Genomic DNA, 23,006 nt, shown 5'->3' with positions numbered 1-23,006 from the left:
ACTGACAAATTGAATCTGACAAATGACAATGTTTACAAAACAATTACCTACTGCTTGCTAGGCAACAGTGACTTTATAGTTAATATTTTTATAATAAATATTGGTGCAAGTTGATAAAATTGCATACTTTCTTAAACAACAGCATTACAAGTTGATAAGCATTTACACGTAAAATAAGATAGAATAACTATGTTCGAACATGGATGCTGTATTTGATATTTGTTACCTGTCGCCAGACAGCAACAACATTGAACCAGATGATATACCTCAGACAAAAGAAACTGTTTGGGTGTTGGGAAGACAATATAATGCTGTTCAAGGTACTTGGATATGTATGATTTGGCTTATAAATTTTTGATTTATTAATTTTGTTATATTTTTAGACTTGGAGCGTATAAGGCGAGAAATAACATCTATAATTTGGTGCACATATAGAAAAGGGTTTGTACCAATCGGAGATGAAGGGCTCACCTCTGATAGAGGCTGGGGGTGTATGCTACGCTGTGGTCAGATGGTACTTGGTGTTGCTTTGATGAGGGTACATCTGTCTACTCAATGGGTGTGGACTCCAGAAACAAGGTTTGAAAAACACCATCATTATTATTGTATTTAATTAATGCATTCAATCTTTTCTCATAAGCTTATTTTGTTGTTCTGTGTTTCTTTTTATGTTTTATAAATATATATGTATTATATTTTTGTTATCTTTTTAGTCTTACTCCTAATAATTACACTGTTAATTTTTTAAAGACAGATTTGTTAAGATCAGGTGCAGTTGAAATTCATTACTCAATCTTTCAGAGATCCTACATATTTAAAAATAGTCCAAAGATTTGAAGAAAGAAAACAAGCCCCATATTCAATTCACCAAGTGGCTTTAATGGGTGCAAGTGAGGGTAAAGATGTTGGACAATGGTTCGGACCAAATACTATTGCACAAGTACTGAAGTAAGTTGTATGCTGTAGTATTTGTTAAACATAAATCTCATTATACAAATTATTTAAGTTTTCTTTAGTGTTAATTCCGCCAATATTTGTCTTTAAAACAATTCGACACGTGTTTCGCCTCTACACGAGGCATCCTCAGGACGTGTTGTCTCGCCAAAATCTGGCACGAGACTTAACTTTGAGTCTCGTGCCAGATTTTGGCGAGACTTAACTTTGAGTCTCGTGCCAGATTTTGGCGAGACAACACGTCCTGAGGATGCCTCGTGTAGAGGCGAAACACGTGTCGAATTGTTTTAAAGACAAATATTGGCGGAATTAACACTAAAGAAAACTTAAATAATTTGTATAATTATGGATTTCCGCAAAGTAACGCCTTATTCAATAAATTTTCATAAATCTCATTGTAAGATACAATATGATCCTACAACACACAAATTCAAAAAACACATATGCAGAGCTATTTAACCATTGTCATAAAAAATACTTAATTCATGTAAATGTATCAATTTTCTATAAGATACTTTCGAAAGAGCTTATAAATAATATTATAGCCATCAGCTACTATATGTACTGGCTCTTATTGTGAGCAGCCATAGAATTGATTAAAAAAAAAAATTTTTAAGTATATAATTTCTTTGTTTAATTTTTTTTTACAAATTTTAACTTAACACATGAATTAGGTGGAATAGTGAACACACTTGATCTTGAACAGGTATATTAAGCTTGTTCAATAAATTATTTCCACAGTATTACAGCACACTTATACACTAGGATTGGAGCTACTTTCTTGTACTGTAATGTTCTCTCGAGACTGATTCACAAATGTCCCCTTGCCAATCTCCCCTCCATCCAATCATGTTTCATGTGCACATGACCAATATTAAAAAACTACCTGCAATTAATATTTTCGAATTATCAGCAACCCTCGATTTTTATTTAATTAAATTGTAAAGATTATTCTGCATGTGTTATGCTAAAATATTAAAACATTACACAATTATGTTTAAGTAGTTCAACCCATATGTTCATTTAATATCACCATTATTGCACCACTGTATACAGAAGCCCTGATTTGCCTATATTTGTTTGCTGTACAGTGCCTACTGAGGTCCTCCCTGCCTAATTGCAATCACATCTCATCTCTACTGCTCTATATTTATGAAGAGATGTGATGTACTAAATGAACCTTGATTTTTTCTTAGAGGCCTCTGCTTATCAAACATCCAATTTCTTTTATACATTTCCTTTATTTATGTAACAAGAAAAAAAAAGGATTTTAAGTATCCTCCTACCATAGCACTGCTTATTTATATATTATTACTATATTTTTTTAAATTAAATTACTATTTTAATTAAAAATGGAGGTCTAACCTGCATTTTTTTATTTATTTTTTGCCCATTGACCTCTTGTTATGTAAAAAAGTGTATTAAATAATTCCAATATTCTTCATTAATTCTATTTCCGTCTCGGCTGATAATCTCATTATCAGTGATCTCTAAATAAAATATAAATAGTAAAAAATACTGTTTTTTTATATTGGCATTATAAACTACGGCATAAAATAAAATCAAGAAATTAAGTGTTTGACCTTATTTAAAGAAACACGAATCATTTATAATTTGATAAAATATTAATACTGCTTAGAAATTTACATTAAAGTGGAATTAATAACACAGCAGACACATTTTTTGTTTTAATCTACTAAATAAATATAAATTTAAACCAAATGGCTTGTTAGCTTAAAAAGCTACATTGTAGTAAAAATAATATGTAACTTTAATCATTAAAGAAATTCACAAATTTAAATAATTGTTTGAAGAATTAATACAACATTTTGTACCCAATTTATTTACAGAAAACTAGTGGTTTATGATAAGTGGAGTTCATTAGCCATACATGTTGCCTTAGACAATACTGTTGTCAGAGAAGATATCTGTAAGTATTATTTAAATTTTATTTTACATACAACAACAAATTCAAAGCCAAAACAATAACTTATTGAAAAATCTTATTACACTCTAGAGATTTTATTATTATGACAGTAAGGGATGAGACGAGCAGGATGTTCAGCTGAATGGTAATTGATACGCCCCATTACAGTGCAGTACCACCAAGGATACTTGTGAAACCCAAAAATTCTGAGTGGCACTACAATTGCGCTCATCACCTTGAGACATACGATTTTAAGTCTAATTTGATCAGTAATTTCACTAGCTGCGGCGCCCTTCAAGCCGATACACATTACTGCTTCAGGGCAGAAATAGGCGCCGTTGTGGTACCCATAATCTAGCCGGCATCAGTGCAAAAGAGCCTCCCACTGGTGAAGATTATTTTAATGATTTGAAAGCTGGGCTATGAATTGCCCTTATAATATAATATATATATTTAATTTGTTTGGTTGGGATCTCATGGCAGCTTATGTTATGCTCGCTTAAATGACATTGCTTGTGGCGGTGTCGTGGGGCAGGTCGTTTCCTTCTTTAAAATTGTCGAGGGAGGCGATGGCTGGTTCATTCATCAAGCTGGTGAACGGCGCTACTTATAGTGGCTGGATAATCCTCTTATCGAAAACTTGGCTTCGTGTCCTTAAAATCAAAGATATTTCATATATTGATACTTCTACATTCTATTTATTGTCGCTAATAAAATGCTCTCTTTCCCTTTATTTAGTAACAGTGTGTATGGATTGATGCAGCTACTGTACTGAATAAGTCTTGTGTGTTTATTTATTAATTAACATTCACTTTTTTTGACTTACTTGTGTAAGGGGCATTAAGTATATTTTTTGATGTTTGAGTATTTTTGTTGCATCACTTTACAGCCAAGGTGGCAATGTGTTTCTTGCCAATTCTTTTCGATAAAGCTTAGACCTTTTCCGAAGTGGTAAAACGAAAAAAACTTTTATATTCATGAGTGTCATTTCATTGACCTAGAATCTATCTAATTTAGATAATTAAAGTTAGTTATTTGACATTTAAAACTTAGGTGATAATTTGTTCAACTAAATATCAATTACTCATTTTTAGTGCAGCAGTGTATTATAAAACATAATGCTGGAGACTCACTGATGCTTGATCTATCGAGCAATGTAACTGGGTCAGACTGGATGCCGTTGCTGCTAATTGTTCCACTCAGGCTGGGACTGAGCGAAATTAATCCTGTTTATGTCAATGGACTGAAGGTGAAGTAAATCTACTTTGTTTGCTTTGTTCTGTTATTGTTCACTCAAGTAAATGCACATGAAATCAAATTAATGAGGCACATATATCTTAAGCCTACTATGAACTTAACGCAATTTATAAGCTTCTTGCTGTTAGGCAGCGCATGACAACAGGCCAGGCCAACTTAATTGTGCATGACAGCCACATCATCAGTCGCAATAAGTTGTCACTTTGTTTTGCGTTTCTTTGCTGAAAATGAAAGGGTAACTGTTCGCCGCTTTTTTTTTCGACATTTTCTCGGCTAGCACAGTCTATTTAGACATATAAATTATCCAAGCCTCAAACATATTTACAAAACTATATCAACATTCTTCTGTTAGACAACCAATAAAAACAGGCCAGGAATATTAGTGTGCGTGACAAGTTGCGTCTTACACTTGCGATTTGTATGACACTTTAGTGTGCGTGAATTGCTAAGAATACAGTTTAGTTCTAAACTCAATGTTTTCCTACAGCTGTCATAGGCTATCTTGACGTATAACGACCGTTTTTAATAACCTATCTATCCTTAGTTCTAGTTGCATAATAATAATTTATTATCATTATGCAACTAATCATATATTATAATATAACCTATCGCTGAGAGGATGGATAGTCTACTTGAGATAGGAACTCATAACATACTGATTTTTCATACTTGCATTTTAATAAAAGTTAGTTTTAACTTACTGTCTGATGCATAGATAATACACTATATACTTGAGATAGATGAGCCACTTATTTTATTTTGTAAAATCAGTGTACCCAGGCTAAGATATGGCGCTGCGTTATTTTTACGCTCGTAGCGTACCGTCGCTAGATGGCGCTAATTATGATTTTAGTTTTTACTATTGCTGTAGACCACATTGATTGCATACTGATTTTTGTTTTAATTATGTGGTTTGAAATTCTTATTCGTTTATTAAGTTCAGGGGTTATCTTTAAATAAGATGAGGCAGTCTATGATTACAAAACGATAGTCAAGTGTTGTTTTAATAAGTAAGTTTTTTGCTATCACTAGCGCTATCTATCCATTTATCATGTATGTAAAATGATAGCCATCGTTATGAAGTTGCAGCGTACCTAATAGAATAGATGGCTGCACTTTCAATGCAAATTTTTTTCATGTGCCAATGTAGGGAAGTTGCACCCCCCTGGTCTGATGGACGTAGCTGACTTTGGTAATGTGTCAAAATCTGTCAGTTACGCGGCGCCCGGCCAAAAAGCCTTTCGAAAATAAGATTTCTAAAAAATATTTAATACCTACTTAATGGAATATTTTAGCATGAATGATAGTGATATGGAAATATTACAAATAATAATTGATTTTGACGAAAGCAGTGACATTCATACCGATAACATACCGTTAGAGAAGGAATATGAAGCACGTTTAAAATTATAGTATTTCTAAACTTAATGACTACGAATTTTCATACAGGTTTGGACTGGATAAAAGTGCTTCGAATCGGTTAATTTTTTTTTATGGAATAGGAGGACAAACGAGTCGCCTGTTGTTAATTGATTTGTTACATTTATATTTAATGAAACATCAAGAAGGAAAAGTTAATTTTTTATCTAAATACTTTAAGATACACTCTCCTACCTACTGCAATGCTAATATCAGAATTTTTAATACTTAAAGTTCTTATTTTTCCAGAAATCATGACATAACAGCCCATCATAAGATACTTTTGCCTCTATGATTCTATAAATTCGGTACTATGCTAGTGCCTGTTGTAGATTTATCGGAGTGTCTGTAGACACCCTGATAATGTTATAGCATCCGCCACTCGCCAGTCGTATTATCTCTGATCTGTCTAGAGTATAGCAAGATTGTACTCAAATTTTGTTGGGCTACAAAATCACACTCAACAAGAGTTTTATAATATTGCTGTATTTCCTAAAGTACACGGTCCCGTAGTATACAGTCACCAAATAAGTAACCGTATCCATTCTCAAAATCTAGGCTTGTATTACTTAATCATACTTCTATTTAGACTAGGACACTTATTATTTTTGGTAAATATCTTCACACTTTAATTGTTTCGCTTACAAAAAAGATTCAAGCATAGGGGAAGAGTTCACAAAAATAAAAGAATAATTATTATCAATGTGCAAATTGTGTACAATCACTCGTCGTCACTGTCAAAAGTTTTTATATTAGCATGATTGAATTTTGTAAACAAAGGAGAAATAAAAACAATTATTGTTTCACCTTAAAATATAAGAAAAAATAAACGTTATTAGTATTTTTATTGAAATATTAAAAATAATAATTAATATTTGTTGTCACATTAAACTTTTGTTCTGTAAAGAACTAAACGTTTCAAGAGGGTAGAAGCTACCTGTCGTTGTTAGTAGATAGATAGCACCCACTTGGCCTTTATTGTGAAACGCATACTATGGATAAAAAAAATCTTGCCATTAAACGAGGATAACAATCTATCCTTAACTAGAGATAGGTTATTGATAACGGCCGTAAATAATCCAAGATTAAAGTATTCGTTGATCGAAAATGTACAATGTATTTAATGAATTCATCAGTAGATTAAGATGGATTATTATTATTAATGATTTGCTCGTACAAACAAGGCGTCAAGCGAAGAAATCACTTCTGTAAATTTTTCCAAATAAATTTCACCTTCGATGTTGTGCATATTGCTATGAAATGTTCCCTATGACATCGGTTATTCTTCAAGCACTTTCACATGACATTCAACAAAGAACCAATGGTGATGGACTTTGTCCCGCTCGTCAATTACTGTGTTCTCCTCTCCACTGGCTTGCTGATAATATTAGCACCAATATTACTAGTTCGGATAAATACATTATGCAACAAATTACATAAGTACTTGCAAATTGAGATCATATAACTGGTAGTTTAGAAAAAATATTTGTGGCTTAAACAACAGTAATTCAAATTCAAATTCAAATATTTTTATTCAAAATAGGATGTGAAATCACTTATTGAAAGTCAAAAAAAAAAAACTACCACCCATTCCAAAGTGAATGCCTCAGGCCTGAGAAGAATGGGCGCAACAAACTCAGCGGGCTTTTTTTTTCATCAAAAATATGTTTTACAATTAAAGTAACATTTACAAAGTAATATTGTACAATTAAACTTATTATTTAATAGCCTGAGGGCGGTCACTCCATTCCCAATCTGTGGTATCATTAAGAAAGTCATTTATGTTGTAGTAACCTTTACCACACAAACGTTTTTTAACAATTCTTTTGAATAACTTAACACCTTTGTTTTGAACACTTTCTGGGATCTTGTTGTAAAAGTATATACATCGCCCCACAAAAGATTTACTAACTCGACTAAGCCGAGTAGTAGGCATCATCAGTTTATGTCTGTTCCTGGTGTTAACATTATGGTTATGACAGTTTCTGGCAAATTCACTTATGTTCCTATGAACATACATTACATTATCAAGGATATATTGAGAAGCAACAGTCAAGATGTTAATTTCTTTGAATTTTGCTCTCAATGATTCTCTAGGACCTAGGTTATAAATAGCGCGAATAGCCCTCTTCTGCAGCACAAATATTGTATTAATATCAGCAGCGTTGCCCCATAGAAATATACCATAGGACATAATACTATGGAAATAACTAAAGTATACTAGTCGCGCCGTATCTATGTCAGTTAATTGTCTAATTTTTTTAACCGCGTATGCTGCAGAACTAAGTCTGTTCGCCAATCCTTCAATATGGGGGCCCCATTGTAATTTTTGAATCTAGAGTTATGCCAAGAAATATAGCAGATTCCACCGGTTCTATCACCTCTCCGTTTAACAAAACATTTGCATTTACATTTTTGACATTTGGTACGGTAAATTTAATAAATTTAGTTTTCTTGCTATTTAACAATAGGTTATTAGCGCTAAACCAGTACACGATATCAGATAAAATATCGTTCACTTCGTCATACATAGCTTGGTTTCTTTTCACTTTGAAAATCAGTGAAGTGTCGTCCGCAAACAATACTACCTTATGTTTTTTCTCCATAAGATTAGGAAGATCATTTATATTAATAAGGAAGAGGAACGGTCCAAGAATAGACCCTTGTGGTATACTGAGAGGAGTCCCAGGAGATCTCCTGCCATTCACATCGACCCTCTGAATTCTATTGTTTAGATATGAAGTCAGAAGATCGAGCGAAGTTCCTTTTATGCCATAGTGGTATAGCTTCCTGACCAGCGTTGAATGTTGAACACAATCAAAAGCCATAGATAAATCACAGAAGATGCCAAGTGCATTCTGCGATTCCTCTCAGGCATCAAAAATATTCTTGATCAGCTGCATCCGTTGTTGAACGTCCCCTAGTAAAGCCAAATTGTTACAAATGAAGTAACTTATGAGAGTTAAAGTAAGTAAGCATTTGGCTTAAAATTATTTTTTCAAAATTTTTACTAAGGGTCGGCAAAACCGACACAGGACGATAGTTGTTCGGGTCAGAAGAGCATCCCGACTTAAATATTGGTGTAATTTTACTATGTTTCAGAAGGTCAGGAAACACGCCACGATTAATACAATTATTAAATACTATTGCAAGATATAGTGCTATGACATCAATTATTGAACTTATTATTTTAACAGAAATGCCCCATATATCAGCAGTTTTTTTCATGTCTAGAGATTTAAAAGTTTTAATTATTTCTCCAGGGCTAACAAAACTAAAATTGAAACTTTGTTGACATCCTATAACATTTTCCAGAAGAAGTGACTCAGCAACACTGGTGGAGGAGACAAGAGTGTTTGTGATAGAAACTGGAATCTCAGAAAAAAAATTCTCAAAAGCAGTAGTAACTTCCTTCTGAGATTGAATTATTGTATTGTTTAAGTTATTCTTGTATTATTAGCAACAAAAAATTTAATGCAACACAAATTATTATGACTTGTAAATCATTAGCTTGTCACTTGTATTATTTTCTATTATTATTAGTAAACTTATGCAATAGGCCCCAGGTGGCGCTATTTCAGAAGTAAAGTACTGTGCATTAGTTTCTCAATAGATACTAGAGGGCGCTGTACATTTTTGCAGTAGTTCTCTCAACGCGCTATCTCAATTTTTTCAGAAATGTGGACTACTCCAGTCGAACTCTGTTACGCCATACTTACCTGGCGTAGGGGATACCGTGATCAAGAAGGCGGTTCCCACAGAGCGAGGCCCTTCCATTGCACTGCGGTTGGGTTGACCTCTGCGATTATCCCTAATGTGGATAACTCGGACGCGTTATTTTTGATAGTGGGGACTGCGTACGCGCTGTCCCCTTTATTATTATTGTTAGTCTTATTAACCTTTCCGCATCGGCCGTGCCCGCGGGCACTGGTAATTCAAAAAACAATGAGAGCGGCTGTGCCGCGGGGCACTCTTTTACCTCATCCAGTTTTCACCCTTATTAGGTGTACAAGATGGTTTATTTGCCTACGCAGTTATGAACGAGTGAATTCCCAAACACATTTCGATCCGTTACGATTCAAGGCCACCAATATTCGACGTCATAGCTTTACGGACAAAGCACTTATGTGTCCACTTGTTCCCGGCCGGCGCAGCGAGCGGTCGTTATCAAGACTTTACACGAAGATCGTTCTTTGTGTAGATTTAAGCTTTATTTTATAATTAACATATACTATTCATTACAAAAACATAAAAGGAAATAAATAAAACAAGTAATTAACAATAATAACAATATTTATTTTAAAATATACCTATTTTTACACTTTTTTTCGAATGAAAAGTCTGTGTGAAATAAAAAAGAAAGACAATATGAATAATTTATACATGGTCTTATAGCTTGTTTCAAAAGCTTTCAGTGACAGTCACTCAAATCACCCTAGTTATAAGCATTTTATAACTACACGTAAAATAATACACACGGGGAAAATGCCGCGAAATTGCCGGAAGCTTGCCGATCAATAGTGTACAGCGAGATCCGGAGCGCGCCGATCCGGAAAGGTTAAGAATGTAAATGTTTATGTGTAGTTATATAATTTTTATTGAAGTGAATTTTCTATAATGAGTGATTAACGAGCGACGTATGAGAGAAATTTTATAGGAAATCGGCAAGAATGTAATCGTAACGTTAGTACAATAGTCTAATCAGTAATCTTTAATAATTACAGATATGTTTTCAATCAGCTCAATCAATTGGAGTGATCGGGGGTAAACCAAACCAAGCGCTCTATTTGATTGGCTGTGTTGGTGATGAAGTGATATATTTAGATCCACATACGACTCAGAGATCTGGCTTAGTTGAAGTAAGTTTGGACTATATTGATTCCAATATACAGGATGTAATTGTTGTGTGTCGTGGCTATTATTCCGTAACTATTACAGATATTAAAAAACTTAAAACTGATATCGAAAGAACGTTATCTAATTAGTAAAATGACAATAACTTTTAAACTACATGCACACTACGTACATAATATTATGTTGTAAGATTTAAATTTTTACAGATTTCATTGATTCAATGTGGAATTTTCTCTAATTTGACATTTTAAATAATATACTTAACCAAATACATATATATAATGGGTATGTTCCGATATGCACTGCGACCACTGTACCTACAGTATGACGTCAATTTAGTATACTGTAAAGCCGTTCCTTTATAGCCAATTATACTGGTTAATGTTTAAAACGGAACGCAATCCGGTATACTGTCAGCCGCATTTTTTGACGCAGCATTCAAATGACTGTATTAAAGTATTCTTGTTCAGAAAACAAAAACTTTTCTTGTTCAAAAACTGTTGTTGGAGTACTGTCAAATTAAAAATATGTTAATTCAAACTTTAGGCACTCGGGTGGTTTTGACTGATCACGAGATCAAAGTACTGCGAGTACCTTACCTCGAAAACGCTAGTGCTCACTGTAAAATATGGTGGCGATTTATGACGTCATATATTTGCCTAGGGTACTGCGGAAGTATACTGGCAGTCCATAACGGAACGAATTTTTCTACAGTGATAACACTGTGCAGTTCTCGCAGTGCATATCGGAACATACCCAATATCTTGATGTGTCAACATAATTTTGTCTATTATTTGTTAATTTATTTCAATATTCTTAAAATGAATATGCATTTATTTTCTCTCATCTATATTATTGAGGAAAAAGTTATCTATTTGCAGAACAAGGAGACAGATGAACAAAAAGAAATGGACTGTACATATCACTGTAAATATGCTTCACATATACCCATTCTTGCAATGGACCCTTCTGTAGCTGTGGTGAGTTTTTATTTAAATAGGCTCCCCTTCACAACTAGTTGTGAGCTTTCCCTATCGTTATCTGGAAAGTATTCATGAAAATTGTGGATTTTAATTTTAATTTCACTTTTTAAATGTTGAAAAAAGGATACTGTAACATTTTTTTTCATTTGCCATTTTACTTCTACCTCATTTGCCCAAAAAACCCACTTTATTAACAGATTAGTAACCTCAAAACCAAAACAACCGTTGCGACAAAGTGTTCCATTGGTACGACAGCACTAATGTTATAAGATAATATCATCTAACTAGTAAGAAAACTCAATAAACCAAAACGACTAATCGGTTGACGCTCGCGCCATTTCTTTTCATGCAAAAATCTAACTAAAACGAATAGCGTGAAATTTAAAATGCTTACCCGATTTGGGCTCCTCTCCTCTCCCCTGCGCTGACATATGCAAAAATATTCATATTCCAAGCGAATATCCGAACCGCACAACCCGCTGCCTAACCCTAGATCAGAGGTTCCCAGACTTTTTTCTTATCCCTAGACCCTCTTCAGTTACGTTTCTACCATATTCTCGAAACTCGACAAAAATATGTGAAGATTATCCCCCTTATTCATAATGGTCCGCTAACTTTAAACAGCCGCTAAGGAGTGTTTTTTCTCATTCTGACTTAGGTCAATAAAAGAAGACAGAGTGAGAATTAGCAATGCTTTAAGTTAGCAGACTTTTATGAATAAGGGGGTATATCTAACTATATGCTTACTTCCAACCACGAATTAAAATAGTTTTTGAAAAAAAGTGAAAATAGATTGGTTAATTGATTGTGCTGTGAGTGGATAACAATAAAGTAATGTTCCCCAATCACAAAAGTGATTCCAGCCAACTTTACTTTTTTGAATGCGTACTTTTTCTGAGACTGGTAAAGACTAATTTCCATTCAAATTCAAATATTTTTATTCAAAATAGGATGTGAAATCACTTATTGAAAGTCGAAAAACTACCACCCATTCCAAAATGCCTGAGAAGAATGGGCACAACAAACTCAGCGGGCTTTTTTTTTCATCAAAAATATGTTTTACAATTAAAGTAACATTTACAAAGTAACATTGTACAACGTTCACTTTACTGTTCACAATTCCGAAAACAAATGAGTAACGTTTATCCTTGGCATTCGTATTAATATTGGTAGAGAATTAACAAGTTGATGCAAAATTGCGAGCACACATAACACGAGTTGTATTCCGTCCCTTTTTTTTGCAAGTTATTACAAGTAACAGTTGCTGACCTTCTTAAAACATTATGTGTCTACATTGATAGGTTTTTTTTTTAAATTTTAACTCTTATTATTCCCGCCATCTATCCTAATAACATTTAGCTGGACTTTTTAAGTATTATATTAGGTCGTGTTTGGAGCAGAATTCAGTGATTTGCCCAAATTTTATTTATACCTGCGTGTCTTGTAGCGCTCGTCTTTTAAATCTTTTGAAAGCTGTGCCAGGTTTGTTTTTCATTAAATTCCTTGCAGGTTGGGTTGGGCGGTTTTGCATACGCGTCTGATAAATCTGTAGTGAGTAAATAAAACCCTACTCCATTCATTATAGTTTTTATATTTAATGTTATTAAATTATTTTTTTAAATGAAAAACAAATTCACAAAACTATGTTACTACTATGTATATCACATAGTAGCAACTAGAAATAAGGGTAGCCTTGCCATGCCTGCCACAAGACTCCCATAAAGTCAATAATTATTCTTTTAAATGTCGATGTATTCGTTTCTATAATAAACTCTCCGAACAGATAGCAAATTTGTCTATAAACAAATTCAAAGCCTTCACAAAAAGTACATTAAGCAGCAAAGGCTATTACAATATCCATGTTTATTTAAATGATAAATCAGCCTGGAATTGAATTGCTCTACTTAGTGTGTTTTGTTTTATGTGATTTTAATTTTTTTTATGTTTTTTATTTTATTTGATTTGTTTGATATTAATTTTATCTGTTTGATATTAGTAAACGTAGACCCCCATCGAGCCTCCCATGGAGCCCAGGGGGTTCACTCCGCTATCTTTGGCAACTAATGCTCTAGATTAGGAATGGGATTTCTCTACTCCAGCAAATTCAGCAGCTTAGAATTATCAAATTGGAACTTTATATAAATATATTATTTTCACAGTGTTTTCTATGCCGTACCAGAAATGATTTTGATGATCTGTGCAAAACAATTGCTGAAAAATTAATGAAGGAATGTCAACCATTATTTGAGATTTGCGAGAAGAGACCATCTCACTGGGGCCCCAACACTGCAGATATTGATTTGCAAAATACATCGTTGTTCAGTGGTAAGCATATAAAATAAAATAATATAAAATATTATTATCTAGATAATAATATTTTATTCTGGATAAACAAACAATCTAGATTTTGGATAAACAAAGAGCAATCACAAATTTTGTTCCAAAGCGCGAAATTTGAGAACAGCTAGAAAAAATTGGCTAATTCTTCATGTGTAGTGGTAATGTAAGCCAATCTTTTATAAAAAGATGTTAATGTTAAATATACAAATTATTATGGCCTGGCTGCTATTACAATAAATTGTATTAAATAAAAGAGTTCACAAAATAATACTGTAAGAGTTTCCTGCGCCGTTTCTTCTCTATCAGCGCTGAAGTGGTGGTAGTGATGTAATTGATGACAAAAAGTATTCGAAACGAATCAATTTTGAGAAATAAATGCTTTTTTTGTCAAATAGCATTCTGTTAAACACATCACATCAATCAATACAAGGTTTGGTAACATACATTTGGACCCAATTATCAGTTAACAACAGCTTGGACAGAACGACGAGCCATGAGTCAGCTAGTCTCGTATAAAAATAACATACGTATAATAACAGTTATTAGTTAGATAATCAAAAATATATTATGAAATGATTAAAATATGGCAGTTTTGATGTAAATATGTATGTCACTTTGTATTAGTGTGCGTGAATTGCTCAAAATAGCGGTTCACAGTCAACCTCAATTTTTTTTCAACGTTCTTATGATCGTGATCATCTTGAAATTAAATATTTTTTCTGTATAAATATTTCAATAAACAACAAAAAAGTACCTTATTATTTAGTTAGCCTTGATAATTTTTTCGATTCTGTCGTGTAGCCACACATTTATCAGTGGAATGGAACTGCAACGAGATGGGTTTGCCTGAATCTCATAATCTATGGCGTCAGATCATAAGTGACAATATGATATGAGTTCGTAACACAACTCCAACCAACAGTGATACGTACCTGATGATACTTTTTTACGTAACGCCACACATCCAGATGGTGGGGATGATATTATCTAAGTTAAGCAAATAATATGTAAAATGGTAAAGAGAAAATATTCCTGGCCATTGTTCCATACAAATGTTCTCGTCTCTTTTCTCCTTGGTTTTTAATCCTAGAACAAAATTATTTTCAAATCAGATCCATATAATCGTTATCTGTGTCTCTCTATTTTGCAGTGCTATTATCGGTACCTACTTTAAAAAGTGCTCGAAACCACAAACAGAGGCCTAGTATGCACATCTGAAACAATGAGCGAAAAAATCAAAACAGTTCGACACAGAATGTTTCCTTCACATTCAGTTTACAAAGTTTCGTTAAGATTGGGTAATTTTTTGAGGAGGAGAGTGCGGAGAACAACACCCTGAGTTTTTTTACTCACGATTTTTAGTCGACTCTACAGTTGTCTTTATCGTACCGAGTGTTGTCACGCCCGTGTTAACGCAACAGTATATTGTTTTATAATTCCTAAATCTGAAAAAGGTCTCAATGCTTCCTCTAAATGGTGTTTGATGCGGCGTGAAGATGGGATTCCTCAGCAGGAACCAGGTCAAACAGCACTTCGAAACACTCCCCGTGATAACTGCACTACATTCACAATGAGGCGAGGTACTGGTAGGTTTGATAACAATGATTGTTGTAAACAAACTATTTCTAGTTTTAAAATGTAACTGAAATGTGTACAAATTAACTATTGAATTAAAACTATTGTTTCAGAATTTGAAGATGTTGATCGGCAGTTCGACGATTCCGATGACGAATTTGAGATTCTGTAAATTTTTCAATAAAAGCAATATATTATTTCTGTACATTAATATTTTGTTTTTATAACAATATATAATTGTAAACATCATTATTTTTACGTTTCTTTTTACCGAATGTCGAATTACTACATTAATGAATCTTAGCATATTATGTAATCAACACAAAGACAATATAATATATAGTGCAATAACCGGTCAAATGCTTTGATGTGTTCATTAATTAGGTCAATATGGGTCAATACAATATCTCATATCGAACATCGCTCTAAAGTACAATCACTTATTTTAGTAAAGAATAATGTTTATATCGATGTATAATAATATACTAAAATTGTAACAAACTAAAAAATGTACATAGAATATTTTTTTTGAAAAATACTTGCTGTTTGTTGTACAAACAATAACCGAAGCGAAAATATAAATATAATAGGAGATTATAAAACTAGAAGGCGAGTCAGCATTAAAGGTTATCAGAAAACGTTTATATTATGGAGCTATAATTAAAGATTGGATTGCCCTGAAAATATACAGACCAAAATATATATTATATCGAATAGAGAAATTAATATACATTGTTATATATAATTTTTATTTATTTATAAGTACATTAAATATAATTGCAAAATATTAGCAATCCATATACAACAGGGTTATGTGTGGGGTCATCATCATACAATTTTAATTCTTAGGTGTCTGGCAATAGTTGTTTATTTATAAAAGAACAACAAATCACCACAAAAATTTAAATTAGTGGTAGTACCATACTTTTCTGTACAAGAACCGTTCGAGTGACGTATCGTCATAAAATCTTGTATGCTTTGTTAAGGTTCATAAATTTTGTTTTTCAAATTTTATTTCAACAAAAGACAACATCACTAACCATGAAGTATCATTTAAAATCTTGATTGCAAACGAAAACGTTCAGTGCGCAACATTACAAGCCTTTTTACATCTACAGGATTATGATAAAAAGTACAAAAATAGCTGATAGTTTTTTTTTATTATTAAAATTAGAAATAAATGAACACATGCTAAATTTATTTGCAGTGCCTTTTATAAAGCTTATGATATATGAATATGTAGCAATTAAATAATATATTAGTTTTACTGTATTATGTGTTTATGTTTTTGCCCATTCTCATTCATAGTTTCTTATTTAATTAGAACGTTTTATACTTATTTACCTAAGCTATGCTGGTTTAAAATATTCAGTGGGAGGCAGGGGGGTGCATTCCATATAATATGCCAATAGGCATAGCCTACCTACCATATTTAGAGTCTAAATAATATACCTACACCAAGATACCAAGTGAATTGCTTACAATTTGATATAGGTAGGTACACCATTAAAATGCCGTCTTGTGTTATAGGAAGATGCAGTAATTACAAAAGTAAAAAGTCTTTTTAACCGCGTATGCTGCAGAACTAAGTCTGTTCGCCAATACTTCAATATGGGGGCCCCATTGTAATTTGGAATTCAGAGTAATGATAAGAAATATAGCACCGGTTTAATCACCTCTCCGTTTAACAAAAAACTTGCATCAACATATTTGACATTTTGTACGGTAAATTTTATATATTTCGTTTTCTTGCTATTTAACTATGGGTTATTAGCGCTAATCCAGTACACGATATCAGATAGAATATCGTTCACTTCGTCATACATAGTTTGGTTTCTTTTCACTTTGAAAATCAGTGAAGTGTCGTCTGCAAACAATACTACCTTAGGTTTTTTCTCTATAAGATTAGGAAGATCATTCATAATGATATAAATTATAAGGATGAGGAACGGTTCTAGAATAGACCCTTGTGGTGCTTTGCATTCCGCAGCTTTTTAGTACGCGGAAAAAAGCTCCTTAAAAACAGCACTGTGGAGGACCGCCACACATCCAGATGGTGGGGATGGTGTCCTTATTTGTAGCGTGTCGTGCGAAGGTGGAATTCGGAGGCAGAAATCAGGTGAACCAGCTCCCCCGAAAACTCACCGTGATACATGCGGTTGAAGATACACAATGAAGCGAAATCTCTACGTAACGCCAAGTGATCCAGCCGTTCACAGAACATTGGGTCCCCGATAATTCAAGCTGGTCTGCGTTGCATGCGGTCAAATGGATCGAGCTGATACTGGGGTGCGCCAGATCAGAGATTAAAGGCCTTCGCTATAACATCCAGGCTAACTGCCTTCTCCCTTGCTTTCAATACCCACCGCCCACCTGTGTTAGGTATAACAGAAGATCGCCTGCCGATCGACCATGGCGAAAGCCTTACTGTCAGTCGTTAATCAACCGGTGACCTTCTAGGTATAACCAAGAGCTGGCGGTTAATTATGCTCTCCGTGATTTTGCTAGGTAATAGCTCTATAGCTATTACCTAAGGGTAAATACCCTTAGTTGGCCGGATCCGAACTGTCTCCTTGTTTTTTCGATCGGATGGACAAAGGCTAACTACCATGAATCACTCACTACGCTGTTTGAATATGAGTGCCGGAATAAAACGTTAGCACCGGTGTCAACTAATTATATTTCTTAGTCTTTTATAAAAATAATTTTATACCAAATCATTTAACCATAATAATAACTTGTTACCATGTAAGTTTTTTTTCTCTTAAACTAATATTTACTTTCTGAAAATTATTAAAGCACGTGGTAGATACCTGTAATTGTTTGTTACATTAAGTACATTATATTTAGTCTGTATTACAAATATATAACGCATCAATGTAAACAAATGTTAGTATTTCTAAATAAATAAATAGATATACTCAGGGCCATACGTTCTAAGCCCGATTGGAGAAAAGCCATTCGGCGCGTTCGACTTCCTTACGTCCAACAAAAACAGAGCTCGCCGAACAGTTTTCTGTCTGAACTGAACTTCAGACATAGAGCTCCGACACCGCGGGAAGGTTGGTAGTGTTTTTCCGTTGTGGTCAAGAGTCGAGTTAGAGGCAAAAATAGCGCACAGAAGATCGACTTTCTCTTTTTCCGTATGGCCCAGGATGTCATTCCTCGTGTGCAACGATAGCAGGGATGCCTGGTTGAAGTATCTCAGCTATTCGAGCTTGTGTTTCATAAGGGTCAACCTTGGCTGAATATTGGAATCTCGAGTAATTGATGGAACTTCTCAATATTTACAGGCAAGTTCTTAGCGAAAGTATTATTTGGTGAAGTGGAACTCTTAAAGAAGAGCACAAATAGTTACCATGGATTTATAAAGGTGTAAATTACCATATGTGGTGTAGAAGTTCCCTAAAAAAGAAAATGTGTGGAATATAAAATTTACTGCTGCTACTTTTCACATACGCATACTTGCTATCTTGGCCGGATGGCTAAAGGTTCTTGGTAACCCATAGATCTGCCTAGATAGTATCTTTGTACGGGCAGAAACCATGATAGATAGATTGATACAATTTCTGTAAAACTTTGCTCAAAAATTCGTGGCCAGCCTTTAAAAACTTTTCACATAACATATTATAAATGTTTATTAGTTATTGGAGCAGTTTTTAGCTGTAATGATAAAGTCATGCATGTCATGTAGTTGTATATGCTTTTGCACGGTAGATGTAAGATTTTATTTTTGACAATAATTGCAAGTATAATTTTATTTATGGTGAAGTGGTTAAGTTTAGAGTGAATACGCTCGGCGTGTGCCTTTTATTATATATTCGATTATATCTATATATTTCGAGTAGTTATGTTAACTTACTTGAACGTAATAATTGGTGATTTTCTTTCTTGGATGAGTTACATTCAGGTACAGCACACATAACCACTTCTACTTAATCTACTACTACTACAGAGTCTATACACTAAAGCGAGATTTGTTTCATTAAATATCAAACATTAGGCCCTTACAAATATTAAACATATCGGAAATGGTATCGTCTGTCTATCTGGCTCTAAGTCTCTTATACTATAATATGCTGACTTTTTCGCATTGTTATTCTTGAACTTTAGTTTGTTACATCTATTTAAGAATAATATTTAAGATATTTAAGAATAATATTTTTTGTTTTTTTCATAGATATGGTAGATCCTTTAATTTGATGTATCTATGGATAATACTCGGAATTGAATTGACAATACATTGTCAAATATCTAATGTGACGTTTCGATTGACGTTTCAACAATTTGATTGATTTGATTTATAAATTTGTACAATTTTACAAATAGCAATTACAATAATTTCATAAGTTGTTGTTTTATTTCATATTTTATAGCTATTTTATTATTGTTTTAGTACATTAATTTCAAGGACATGGAAGACGAACTAGAGGACAGGGTGCTACATCAGACTTATTTATCTTTTATGAAAATATTATCACGATTTAGTAGCAGTGTAGCTTTCGACACTCCTATGAGCTATTTATGGAAAATGGTGCGTCTGTATTTACTTCGGTCCGATGTGCTAATCTTTACACTGGGAGTCGTAGTGTTCTTCATGTATTTACAAACTATAGGATTATGGAGCCGTACCTTGCTCGGCAGATTATCAGATGCTGTAAATCCATTGAGTGCAGTTCAACGAATGAAGTTTATGGATGATTCTGAAAATGACAAACAAAGCTGGGAGTTAAAAGGATCGCAAAGTGCAGCTTATGCAATAAAAGGTAGAAGGATGCATATGGAAGATAGATTCATAATTAATGAAAATATAAACAATACTGGTATATCATTGTTTGCAATATTTGATGGACATGGTGGTGAATTTGCAGCCAATTATGCCAAGGATCATCTGATTCAAAATCTTTACAATAAAGTTGTAGAGTTAAGTGATTTTAAAGAAGGAAGAATTTCTGATATGCCAAAAATTGAAACTCCTACAGAGCCAAAAGGAGAGGAGAAAGAAAAGAATACTAATGTAGAAAGAAAAAGTAGTTTTAAAAAGTCTGCTAGCACAGCTGACGACTCTTCCAAGAAAGAAATAACTGACCCACTTTTATTAGCTCAACTAAATAAATCTAGGCCAATTACACGTGAAGTAAGACCTATTAAACCAGTCAAGAATATTACTGTCCCTCTCACAAGCTATATTGACAAAGGAAAGATAAACTTTGGGAGATTATTAACTGATGAAGTATTAGCGGCAGATCGTCTCCTTGTTGAAGCTGCTAAGAGATCAATGAATGTTGCTGGGACAACAGCTCTCATTGCTATTTTAGAAGACAATCACCTAATTGTTGCCAATGTTGGAGATTCGAGAGGTGTTATGTGTGATTCACGTGGCAATGCCATTCCACTTTCCTTTGACCATAAACCACAACAGGTGAGCTTCACTTTTTTTTCTTGTTATTATTATACTGGGACTATATCTAAATAAGGTTTTAATATTTTAGGTGAGAGAACAGAAACGGATAGAAGCAGCTGGTGGATACATTGCATTTAATGGTGTGTGGAGAGTCGCTGGAATTCTGGCAACATCTAGAGCAATGGGTGACTACCCATTAAAAGACAAAAATTTTGTCATAGCTGATCCAGACATACTTACATTCAATTTGGAGGATCATAAACCAATGTTTTTAGTTTTAGCCTCCGACGGCCTTTGGGACACATTCTCAAATGAAGAAGCTGTTAAATTTATTAAAGAAAGGTTAGATGAACCTGACTATGGCGCCAAAAGCTTAACTCTACAAGCATATTATAGAGGTTCTGTTGATAATGTGACTGTTTTAGTAATTAACCTCTTAAATAATGAATATGCAACAGCAGTTATTTCTCAGTGAGAATTTTTCAAGAAAGTCAGTGTAGTATAAATTAAATACCTATTTTCTTAACAAAATTTTCTCTAAATCCTAGTAGGTACATACAATAAAATTGTATTTTTTTGCATTTGATGGATTTTTAAAGGTTAAAAACAGTTTCATTAAGTGTAAATGTAGAATCTTTAGATGTCCATTAGTTTTAAAATAAAAAGATAACTTTACATTTTTAAACTATTAGAATATTGTGGTAAAATTTTATAAGAAAAATTTTAATGGGGATGGTTGTGATCGTAACAAATTTAATATTAGATTGGTGTATCTTGCATGCCTAGACTTTAAGTTGTTTCTTATTATCCGTAAACTATTATTACAAAAAATAATATTGTCATTTTATTCCTGTGTCCATTTCACAGTATGACTCTCACCATTAACTTACTACTATTAAGGAGAATAAGTATTAGGTACTCAATTCTTGTTATAATTGTATACTAAAATTAGAGCTGGATTTTTGTTGAGGTAAAGTTACATCGCCAACAGCTCAATGTGTGTACTTCCGTGTTGCTTATTTCATTACTTGACTTTTGGTTAACTTTACTAAGTAGTCAAATAATTTTATATTTATTGTTATTTCTTATCTTCATAGGTATATGGTTGCCAAATATATGAGTCCTCAAGTGTCACTATGTCACCAGTCATGCTGTAGATGATATATCAGTAACTAAAGGTTTTAATTACATTCATTAGTTTACCTGTCAAGCAAACTATTACGTTGGTGCTAGTCATTATTTTATAAATCAGTGCAATGCTAACATACATTAATAATTTCTTGTTGTGATATATAAAGTACTAAAGATTTTATGTATTGATAATATTTTTATATTAACTGTATGCTGTTAAGTGTACCATTTTGATTATGCAGTATATGATAGCAAAAAGTATTTTGTAATAATATTTGTGACTCAACATAATTTTGACCTGACTTACCAATATATCTTAAAATGGGTCCAAATAAGTTTGAAAAAATTAAAGCCGAAAATATAATCTTTTTAAGTCATTATGTGGTTTACTAAATTTTTTCATATTGTAACTAGATAATATTCCTTTTTCCTTCATTTTGACTTGCTGGTCAAGTTGATAATTGAAGCATTAGGTGTTGTGTGACTAACATTTATAGTGTATAAAACCATGTTTGTTTACATTAATAGGGACATAGTTTTATTACTTTAACGTTATATGTACAAAAATTTGGAATTTGATAAAAATGTTCAAATTCTATATAAAATTCTGATAAGAAATATTTTACGTATATGTGGATAGTGAAAAATCCAAATGAAATATAAATACAGAATTTTTATGTCTCACAAGTACTTTTATTTAACTCATTTTTTGTATTAATGAAGTTACGTACTAGCAAGACCCGCAATCGGAACTGTCGCGTCCGCGTGGCATTTGGTTGAAACCTCAAATTTTTTATCCTTTTTTATATAATCCTGACGTGTAAACATTAAAGTGTAACAAAAAAATATTCGCATTTATAACAGGTACTAGGATATGATGAAAAATGCGAATTTTAAAATAATTATAAGTATAGGTACTTAACTAACTACGCGCCTTTTCAATATAAAAAAAAGTACATGCAATACATGCTACGAAAATTACTTTCTCATACTAATTTCCCGACGAACACGACCATGAACCACGAATAAATCAAATACGGTGCCTTGTGTTTCGTGATCGCAGCTCGTGTCATAAATAAGCAAATGGCGTACCTGGATAACATTCAGCCGTCCGAGATATCGTTTTCGTACTAAGTGCGAAGAACAGCAAAGCAGCCGATGA

General features: G+C 33.2%; 2 protein-coding genes and 1 non-coding gene across 3 annotated transcripts; all 3 read left to right on the top strand.

The window, feature by feature from the left end:
* The first annotated feature begins 43 nt into the window (after positions 1 to 43).
* Positions 44 to 16,581, top strand: LOC126972653 (cysteine protease ATG4B). The gene is made up of 9 exons (XM_050819536.1): positions 44 to 320; positions 384 to 579; positions 802 to 948; positions 2,805 to 2,884; positions 3,976 to 4,130; positions 10,282 to 10,416; positions 11,293 to 11,391; positions 13,554 to 13,719; positions 15,423 to 16,581. Exons 1-9 carry the CDS (start codon positions 200 to 202, stop codon positions 15,479 to 15,481), a joined length of 1,158 nt encoding a protein of 385 aa, XP_050675493.1. The 5' UTR covers positions 44 to 199; the 3' UTR covers positions 15,482 to 16,581.
* On the top strand, positions 9,269 to 9,431 carry LOC126972925 (U1 spliceosomal RNA). The gene has a single exon (XR_007731217.1). It is a non-coding gene; the product is annotated as a U1 spliceosomal RNA (small nuclear RNA).
* Positions 16,582 to 19,595: 3,014 nt separating the features above from the next.
* LOC126972646 (protein phosphatase 1L) lies at positions 19,596 to 22,531 on the top strand. The gene is made up of 2 exons (XM_050819526.1): positions 19,596 to 20,731; positions 20,802 to 22,531. The coding sequence occupies exons 1-2, from the start codon at positions 19,724 to 19,726 to the stop codon at positions 21,186 to 21,188; spliced, it is 1,395 nt and encodes a 464-aa protein (XP_050675483.1). The 5' UTR covers positions 19,596 to 19,723; the 3' UTR covers positions 21,189 to 22,531.
* The last annotated feature ends 475 nt before the right edge of the window (positions 22,532 to 23,006 follow it).

The sequence above is a fragment of the Leptidea sinapis genome, chromosome 27 (assembly GCF_905404315.1).
Source record: "Leptidea sinapis chromosome 27, ilLepSina1.1, whole genome shotgun sequence".
NCBI classification, from domain to species: domain Eukaryota; kingdom Metazoa; phylum Arthropoda; class Insecta; order Lepidoptera; family Pieridae; genus Leptidea; species Leptidea sinapis.
The sequence above is the reverse complement of the archived record's forward strand: the minus strand, read 5'-3'. Positions and strand labels throughout refer to the sequence as shown.